Raw genomic sequence first — 9,621 nt, 5'->3', positions numbered from 1 at the left:
TATGCGGGCCTCTCACTGTTGTGGCCTCTCCCATTGCGGAGCACAGGCTCAGCGGCCATGGCTCACGGGCCCAGCCACTCCGCGGCATGTGGGATCTTCCCGGACTGGGGCACGAACCCATGACCCCTGCATCGGCAGGCAGACTCTCAACCACTGTGCCACCAGGGAAGCCCCAACAGGGCCAATCTTAATGCCCCACTGTCCTCCTAGAGGCTGGGTGAGGGAAAGTCGGTAAGGGACCTAAAAGTGTTCTATAAACTGTAAAGTGCATGACACATACAGGCGAACTTCCAGGGGTCATGGTTAAGGGCACAAGCTCCGGAGAGGGGAAGCGGTTCCCGGGGTGTTTTGAGGGGGTTTGGCTCCCGCCAGCACTGAGCTGGGCCCCCAGGCCCAGGTCGCGTTAGGTGGCACGTGGGAAGCAAGGGCCACATCCTGTCCTCACTGTCTGCGTCCCCTGTGGTTTTTAGCAACACTGGCAGCGAGCAGATCAACCAGCTGGTGTTGGAGGCATGGCGCAGCCGCCGGGAGCGCGAGGAGATCCGCGTGCAGGAGCTGGAGCCGGTTATCTCCCAGGCCATGCTGGACAACCCGAACCGTGAGTTCGGCCAAGGACCCCACCCCAGGGTGGTTTCCAGGCTGAGGTCTCACACCCAGATCACACGGAGGAATGGGCTGGGCTCCCTGGGGTGGGCCAGGCTCTCCTGGGTCTGATGCTCTGCCTACTGACCCGGTACATCCCAGCCCAGGCTTTGGTGCTCTGGGCTGGCAGACAGCCTCCCCGAGCCCAGCACCTGGAAGGTGGCTGGGAGGACTAAGACCAGCCCCGTTCCTGCACTTCCTTCCTTTGGGGGTGGACAGGGCCCAGCTAATCCCCGTGAAGCACAGCCTCTTCCCATCGCTCCTTCCTGCAGATGGCTTCTGGCGCTCGGGCATCATGGAAGAGCACCTCCTGGACGCCCTGGTGCCCTTCCTGCCTCTCCAGAGGCACCACGTGCAGCACTGTGTGCTCAACGAGCTGGCCCAGCTAGGCCTGGAGCCAAGGGATGAGGTCGTCCAGGCCGTGCTGGACAGCACCACCTTCTTCCCTGAGGACGAGCAGCTCTTTTCCTCCAATGGCTGCAAGACTGTGGCGTCCCGAATCGCCTTCTTCCTCTGACTCTCCAGGCAGCATCCTTGTCTTCCTCTATCTGGCCAGGCCATGAAGGAAAGCCCTGGGGCCTCTGCCAGAGCGTCCCTTGTCCTGTGCCTCCTGGGACCCAGAGCACACTATGAAGATGAGGAGGGCTGTTGGCTACCATGAAACACAAGGGCAGGGCAGGCCCCGGCCTCTTCACTGGGCCGAGGGCATCTTGGCCTTTGCTTCCTTCTTCAGGGAAACCTCTGGCTGCCCCAGAACTTCAATGAGCCTTGACCTCACCCTCCAGCCTGAGCCTTCTTAAAATGTGAATTTTAACTCAGGGACGGTGGCTCGTGGCTGCTCCTTACTTCTCTGGTCTGTTACTCTCGGCCCTGGCCTGGGCACCACACCCCGACCCTCCACCCCACACCCTATGTCCCAGTATCGTAAAGCCAGGCTGAGACTTCTGTCTCTGGGAACAGAGGGACTCAAGTTGCCACTTGGACTGGGCTTTTCAAGTTTTTAACTTTGTAAACGAAGAGAACGAATACAATAAATTTAGCCATGGGACCAGAGGAATGTTGGCTGAGGTTCTAATTGCTCTGGAGGAGGCTGCTTTGCTGAGTGGCCAGTGGTAGGGGCAGAATTGCCCGCAGCCCAGCAAGAAGTGAAGGGGCCTAGCGGCCCCTTCAGACAGCAGCCTAACTGCCAGGGCTGGGGTTCTGTCTCAGGCCCTGGGTGGTCTGCGTGTTGCTGAGACTTGGGCTCAGTCCCCAGGTGACCTCGGTCTTGCCGGAACCTGGACTTGTGCTCTGGCTCCAGCTCTGGGCAGCCTTGGACTGGCTGGGCCTCTGATTCTGGCCCTGGGCCTCAGTGGCCTCAGTGTTGCAGGGGCTCCAACTTGAGTCATAGAAAGTCTTGATTTTGCTGGGACTTTGGATCAGTCTCCAGCTCCAGTCCTGGGTGGCACCAGCCTTTCTGGGTCTCCAGCTCTGGCCATGGGCACCCTTGGCCTTTCTGAGCCTCTGCCTTGAGCCCTGGGTGGCCTTAGTCTTGTTGAGCTTTCGCCTTGTGCTCCAGGTGGCCTCGGTCCTGCTGGGCCTCTGGCTGTGGCTCAGGGCGGCCTCGGTCCTGCTGGGCCTCCGGCTCTGGATCTGGTCGGCCTCAGTCCTGCTGGGCCTCCGGCTCTGGATGTGGTCAGCCTCGGTCCTGCTGGGCTTCTGGCTCTGGACCCGGATGGCCTCGGTCCTGCTGGGCCTCTGGCTCTGGCTCAGGGCAGCCTCAGTCCTGCTGGGCCTCTGGCTCTGGACCTGGTCGGCCTCAGTCCTGCTGGGCCTCTGGCTCTGGCTCAGGGCAGCCTCGGTCCTGCTGGGCCTCTGGCTCTGGCTCAGGGTGGCCTCGGTCCTGCTGGGCCTCTGGCTCTGGACCTGGATGGCCTCGGGCTTGCTGGGCCTCTGGCTGTGGCCTGGGGTGGACTTGGTTTTTCTGGGGCTGTGGCTCAGGCTTAGGTCTTCCCTCTTGTACCCCGAGTCTGAGGACTGTGTCCTTAGCAGTGAAGAGTCAGAGAATGTTACAGCAGTGGTCGAAGTGCTCCCGTATTCCTGGCAGACAGTGGACGTCTCCGTCTCTGCGGTGGACGTGGTCCTGACTGGAAGGGATATGTCAAGAGAAGCTGTCAGGCCGCCTTCGCCAGACAGTGCCAGGAAAGGGAGACTTCTAGGCCTCACCCTTGCCTATGTCCCAGAGGCCTTGCATGGCCAAGGGGAAGGCCTGCCAGCTCACAGCAGCCCAGCCCTCCTGGCACCCTGAGCCCTGCAGGTGGGTCAGGGCCGTAAGATAAGGGGGAGATACGAGGGACCCCACTCGCCCAGCGCTGGCCTCCACTCTGCTGCCTGCCTCTTGCCCTCTGCGTTCCAGCCACAACCAACAGCCTGCAGGGCCCTGGCCCCCTGCCTGCAGCAGTTCCCCCTGCTCCACCCTGTTCACACTTGGCTACCCCTCTTCCCCTGGTCCTGACCCCCCAAAGGGAGCTAAATGCACCCAGAGCCCTCGGGACTCCCCTCCATGGTATGGCTGCACCGTCCTGGTTATCTGTTTACCTTTGGGCCTTCTTCCCTTCAGGACCAAGAGCTCCCCGGGGCAACGACCATATGCCATTCATGCCTGCAACCAGTGTCCAGCACAGGCCTGGCCCTAGGATGCTCAACGCATTTGCTGAATGGCAGGAAGGGGGCTGGCCGCTGCTACTCCCATCCCTCCCTGGACTGCCCATGGCTGCCCCTGGGACCCAGAGCAGCATTCTTGGTTTTTTCTTACTTTTCTCCCCTCCACGCTGGCACCTTTCAGAATTGAGGGTAAAAGCCCCCTGGATGTGCACAGGCTTTGTGGGCTTATTTCAGGGAGAGGCCAAGGGGGCAGAGAGAACAGAGACAGGCCTGAGCAGGGAATGAGGGTGGAGCAGGCAGCAGCTGTGAGGCGCCTCGCGGTGAGAGCCGGCCTCCCAGGCTGTGTGCTGGGCATCCCTGAGGGCTCCCTGTGCCCCCCGCAAAGCTGGGATGAGTCCTCCCACTCCACACTCGCACAGCTGTGACAGCAGAGCCCAAATTCACACTCAGGCCTGGGAGCCCCTGACCCCTGACCTTTGCCCTCCTTGCTGCGTTGGCTCACTCAGGTCTGGCAGGAGCAGGGGGACTTACAGCCCAAGATGGAGCCTGAAGAGGTCTGGCTGATGTAGCTGTCGGTCAGGGACCTCTCCTTGCTGGGGGCCGGCTCCAGCTTCTCCTGGGGCAAGAGACAGGTTGCATGATCACAGGCTGCACGGTCACAGTGGCCGCAGCTCTGTAAGTCCAGCCGCTTAGAGCTCCTCGAGGGTCGCAGGTTAGGGCTGGATGGGGACACGGAGAGGTTGACTGGACAGGAAGGGGCGTGACCAGGTTAGACAGGTGTGGCCACATGAGAAAAGCAGTGTCAAGAGGCTCTTGGGCCTCATCTCCCTATCTGCAAGATGAAAATTAGTTCAATTGTGGGACAGGCTTCTATAAACTGTGAAGTGCTGTGTCCGGGGAATGGCTAGTGAGAAACTGAGGACCTTCTCCATGTTTCATGTCCCTGCGCATCTGGGAGGGAACTCCCCTGCCATTACCATGTCCCGGACCAGGAAACGCCTAAGCAGCCTGCCCTGGGCACTCGGCTAAGAGGCAGAGAAGCAGGGCTGGAATCCAAGTCAGGGGGACTCTGCGGCCAGGCTCGCAGCCAGGCTCTGCTGGTCACACTTGCAGGCCACGGGAAATGTGCGGGAGCGAGATGCGGGAGCAGACGGGGCTGCGGAGCATCCAGCAGGGACCCCACGATGACTTCAGGGCACACACAGACCCAAGTTCTGTAGTTTTGTATCCTAATGTGAGCTAGAAAAATGTAGAGCTTGCCTTTCCCATTTCTGGCAAGGGATGCTGGCACTCCCATTTACTTCGATGGTTAAAGTCTCCCTTGAACACAATTTACTTGCTGTCCATCAGTAGTCGAGTGGATAAATAAATGACGGGATATTCGCAGGATGTCTCCAGCCATGAGAAGGAGCAGTCAACTTGGAAGCCTCTCACAAACTTGGACGCTCAGTGAAAGGAGCCAGAGGCAAAGGGGCCTGCACCACACTTGTCCTCTGTGGCGAAGGACAGGCACGCTCGTCTGCGGCGTTAGGAATCAGGACAGCCCTGTGGGGTGTGCTGGGCTGAGGGAGGGGCCTGAAAGGGGGCGCGAGGGGCTTCTGGGGAACTGGGAATGTGTTGTTTCTTGATCTGGAGAATGGTGCCATGGGGGTATTCAGTTTGTGAAAATCCATCAAACAGTTCGCTTATGAGTCATGTACTTTTCTATATGTTCTATTCAGTGAAAACTTTTTAGAAATGAATTTAAGAATTAAGAAACTTCTGGTACAAGTGGCCAGTGCACACAGCGGAATTTACGAAGAGTGTGGACAAAGTGTGGGAAGCCTCTCTCTGTGAGGGGCCCACATCCTCATGCACCCTCCTTCAGGTGTACCCCTTACTGGTACCTTCTCTGTCTCACAGCGAGATGTCCCCAGCCCAAGTCACACATCTGAGTGCTGGCAGAGCCAGGCCCAGAAGCCAGCCTCTAGCCAGCGTGCATCCCTCAGCCCTGACTTGGGGTACATTCCACCTTGGACCTCAAGGACCTCCGGCCCCGGCGTACAGCCCACTTACCTCCTTCTCCCCAGGGGCCTTGGCCTCTTCCTCTGGACCTTGTGGCTTTGCCTTCAGGGACTGGTGAGTGGCCTCTAGGTCTCTGGAGTTCTCGAACAAAGGCTGCTCCAGCTTCCACGAAAGCTGCAGGGCCCGGGCCCTCTGGCGCTCTAGTTCCTGATCCTTGAGCCGCCTGACAAGCCGTGACCCCAGAGCGCTGGGTAGGCCTCCCTGACTCACCCCACCATCCCCAGGACTGGACAGCGGCCTGAGAAGGTGATTAGGGCCAGAGGTGCCTTGAGCCCCAACCGTCCCCCAACTCTGGGCCCGTGGGCCCTCCTGGAGAAACTTACCCCACGATATCCTGAGGGGTGCCGGCCTGCAGGCTGTGCTCCACCACCCGGTCCAGCTGCAGCCTGGCCAGGTGGGCCACCTGGCTGTTAAGCACCTCCTCCACTGACATGCCGGGGAAGAGGTTGGTCATCAGTGGCAGCAGCTGCCAGGAAAGAGGGTGACCAGAGTCAGGTGTGGGCCAGGACAGGGGGCAGATGGTGTGGTGCTGCCCTGGCAGAGGAAGGGTTTACAGATTGTTGTTTTTTAAAGGGCTGGACGTTTTTGCCCCAGAACTATCAGGACATCTTGAGAAAGGAACTATTCGGTGAGGGAGTGCTGATGGTGAGCCTGACCAGTGGTTCTGGAGCCAGCCCTATAAGGGTGTGACCTCCAAGCTCCATGACCTGGGCCAAAGGAACTGACTTCTCTGAGCCTTACCCTCTTCCCTCTATGAATTGTGGGGTGATGATAATGTTACCTGTCCCGTAGGTACTGAAGAGGGTTAAATGGAGTGATGTAAGCTGAACTGGTTAGAACAGGGCCTGGCACATAGTAAATGCTCCAGCATTAGCAGCTCTTATTACTGCTACGAAACCAGGTTTCTTTTAGGGACAGGGAGTATCTTTAGGTGGCCAGAGGTACTAACTCTGGAGTCCACCCTCCGAGCCCAGCAGGCACACACCTTCGGTTGTTTGGGGTCAAGGAGCAGGACAGTGGCAACATCCTGGCGGGCCCCAAAAATGTTCTGCATGAGCTGCCGGCTCCTGGAGCGGTACAGATAGTACTGGGGCTTCTGGGGGTTGTGCTGGATGGCCATTGAGAAGTGGTTCTCTGCCTTCTGGAACTGCCTGCAGGACACAGCAGGCCACAGGGTGCTCTGAGCTGGGCCACCTGGAGGATATGGAGGCTCCTGGACCCCAGGGGGGAGTTTGGGGAAAATCAGGCTGGTCTCTGCTCCCTGCCACCACGCCCCTCTTGATGGACCCAACACTTAAATGTTAGTGTAAAATCCCAACATAAGTGGGCATTTTTATGATCCTGGAGTAGGAAAGGCCTTTCTGAGATGTCATAAACCCAGCAGCTAAAAATGAAGAAATTAATTTGACTAAATCCCATTATTGAGTAGCAAAAACACCACAAAAGAAAGCAGTAAATAGTGAATAATATTTTGCCATAGAAGGCAGATGATAAGCTAATTTTCCAGCCTACAAAGAACACTTATAACCAAAAAAATATTTTTTAATGAACAATTTAAGAGCAAATGGGCGAACAATTTGGGCAGGCCATGACGGCCAATAAACACACGAAAGATGCTGTCCTGCACTCACAATTTAAACATGCAAAGTCAATCCACTGCGAGAGAGCCTTTTTTTGCCTACCCGAAGAGCAAAGTTGAAAAATAGTCTTAATACCCTGGGCTAGGGAGGTTTGGGGAAACCAAGACTTTCCTTTACTGGGGGAAGTTTATATTGGTTCATTGTTTTTGGAGAACAATTGGGTATTATCTTTTAAAATGTTAAATTTTTACACTTTTTAACCCAACAATTTAACTTCCAGCAATCTAACTACAGAATTACTAGTATGAAAACAGATGTCTTGGGTCTCATTACTGCATTATTTATAATAAAAAACTGAAAACAGCCCAAATACTCATCAGCATACTATCGTCTAAAGAAATTAATTGTGGTACCTCCACAGACTGGAATACTTTGCAAGCAATAAAAGAGAATGAGGTCGTCCTATATGTAATTGCCATGGAAAGTAAAAAAGCAAGTCAAAAATCAGCTTAGGGCTTCTCTGGTGGTGCAGCGGCTGAGAGTCCGCCTGCCGATGCAGGGGACGCGGGTTCGTGCCCCGGTCCGGGAAGATCCCACATACTGCGGAGCGGCTGGGCCCGTGAGCCATGGCCGCTGAGCCTGCGCGTCCAGAGCCTGTGCTCCGCGACGGGAGAGGCCACGACAGTGAGAAGCCCGCGTACCGAAAAAAAAAAAATCAGCTTAGTGGACTTCCCTGGTGGCGCAGTGGTTAAGAATCCGCCTGCTAAGGTAGGGGACACGCGTTCGAGCGCTAGTCTGGGAAGATCCCACATGCTGCGGAGCAACTAAGCCCATGCACCACAACTACTGAGCCCACGCGCCACAACTACTGAAACCCACACGCCTAGAGCCTGTACTCCACAACAAGCCACCGCAATGAGAAGCCGGTGCACCGCAACAAAGAGTAGCCCCACTCGCCGCAACTAGAGAAAGCCCGCGTTTAGCAACAAAGACCCAACGCAGCCAAAAATAAATAAACTTATTTAAAAAATATCAGCATGACCTCACTTTTGTAAAATGATAACAATTGTTAACATATGCATAGAAATCAATCTAGAGGACTCTTTACCCAACTTACAGGGGAAGGGGGAGGCGTTGGGAGGTAGATATTAGAAGGAACTTTCATGTTGTAAGTTATATGTTACTGAATACTTACGATTTTTTAATAAAAAGCGCAATTACCATAACAATATTCACAGAAAAAATGAAGGATTTTTTGAGAAAACTTGAAAAATAAAATAGATATTTAGGAGACAACTGGGAGAGCCGAGGGATCTCGACCCCAGTATCCCAGCCGACCGGCTTCACTCCTGACTCTTCCGGCCCCTCCCGCGGCCTGGTCCGCCCCGCCCACAGCCCCCGCCCCACCCACAGTCTGCGCGCACCTTCTCCTCTGCTCGCAGAAGCCCAACTTCTCCTGCAGTAGGCCCATGCGCAAGTGGGCGCCCTCGTCCTTCGGACTCAGCGCCAGCGCCTGCTGGTAGTCCGCCTCAGCAAAGGTCAGGTTGCCCAGTTGGAAGAAGCAATCTGGAGACCGGGGGCCGGGGGCGGGGGCTGAGTGAGCCCCGCAGACCCAGGGCCCAGGAGCCCCAGCCCAGCTGGCTCCACCCCCAGGGGGCGGGGCCTGCAACGGGTGGTGACACGCGCGGGCGGTCGCGGGCACCTGCAGAGGTTTTCCGTGCCTCTGGCCACCTTCTTCCGGCTGCCTGACCCCGAGCATTTTGAAGGGCTGTAGCCAGATTGTCTAAGGCAACGTTTCCCAAAGTGTGTCCGTGGGACACTGAGACTCCGCTTTCCCTCCTTCCCTCCTCCCTCCCTCAGGGCCCTCAAGCGCCCAGCCCAGGCCTTGGAGGGGCAAGGGGCTCACGCTGGGCTGCCCGGCCCCCACTCACCACCACGGTTGATGTAAAGGCCTTTCTCCCGCTGCTCGTTCTTGAGCGCCTTGCTGAGCAGCCGCACGCTCTCCTGGTAGGCGCCCTGCAGGTAGCAGTGCACCGCGAAGTCGTTGTAGGCCAACAGCAGTTGGCGCTGCGCCTGCTGCACCAGGTCCTCCTGGTGCTCGGTCATCATGTCCAACGCCTTCAGGAAGTCCTCCACGGCGTTGTCAAACTCCCGGAGCCGTCGGTACATGATGCCCCTACGAGGGAGGGACATGAGGGCCAAAGTGCCCCACCGACTAGGGGTGTCCCAGAGAGGGGCTGCGGCTCTGGGCCCTCTGACCTGGGGGGAGGGGCTCCCACCGAACGCACTAAGTTTGGCCCGTGGGGCTCCTGGATTTCTACTTAGATAGCCAGCTAGTCACTGGTAATTTTACTTTTCTTTAAAAATAGCTTCCCTCTTTCTTTTTGGGAGCTGTGTGAGTGCCAGCTTCTATGCTAAGGCCTTTTTGTACACAGGACATTTTACCTCCACTGTTTATATGAGAAAACCCAGGCTCAAGGAAGTGAAATGGCCCAGAATTAGGTGGTGGGTCCTCGTGGGGTGGCCCAGATTCAAACCCAAGCCTCGTCCACTGAGCTGGGCTGAGCCTGCCAGTGTAAACTGCTCAGCAGGCCTGGGGGTCCAGAATTCCAGGGTTAACAGGCTGCTGCCTGCCCCTCGTCCAGAGGCAGTAGCAGAGACCACCTCCCATGATCCCTTGACCCCGATGGGG

General features: G+C 56.9%; 2 protein-coding genes across 3 annotated transcripts in view; one reads left to right on the top strand and one right to left on the bottom strand.

Annotated features, from left to right (window-relative positions):
• TOR2A (torsin family 2 member A) overlaps positions 1-1,690 on the top strand; it is a 4,552-nt gene extending 2,862 nt beyond the window's left edge. Inside the window, exons 4-5 of one of the 2 annotated variants that reach the window (XM_007471732.1) lie at positions 471-598; positions 915-1,690. In XM_007471732.1, the coding sequence (XP_007471794.1) occupies positions 471-598; positions 915-1,159 (373 nt within the window). In that variant the 3' untranslated portion in view covers positions 1,160-1,690. The remainder of the gene's footprint in view (positions 1-470; positions 599-914) is intronic. The other variant, XM_007471733.1, reaches the window with a different exon arrangement.
• A 119-nt stretch (positions 1,691-1,809) lies between these two features.
• TTC16 (tetratricopeptide repeat domain 16) overlaps positions 1,810-9,621 on the bottom strand; it is a 13,051-nt gene continuing 5,239 nt past the window's right edge. Inside the window, 7 exon segments of the mRNA XM_007472228.1 lie at positions 1,810-2,768; positions 3,817-3,898; positions 5,341-5,512; positions 5,673-5,815; positions 6,335-6,500; positions 8,354-8,495; positions 8,861-9,105. Of these exon segments, the coding sequence (XP_007472290.1) occupies positions 1,810-2,768; positions 3,817-3,898; positions 5,341-5,512; positions 5,673-5,815; positions 6,335-6,500; positions 8,354-8,495; positions 8,861-9,105 (1,909 nt within the window).

The sequence above is a fragment of the Lipotes vexillifer genome, unplaced genomic scaffold (genome assembly GCF_000442215.2).
Source record: "Lipotes vexillifer unplaced genomic scaffold, Lipotes_vexillifer_v1.1 scaffold98, whole genome shotgun sequence".
Lineage (NCBI taxonomy): Eukaryota > Metazoa > Chordata > Mammalia > Artiodactyla > Lipotidae > Lipotes > Lipotes vexillifer.
This window is presented reverse-complemented; position numbering and strand designations above follow the sequence as displayed.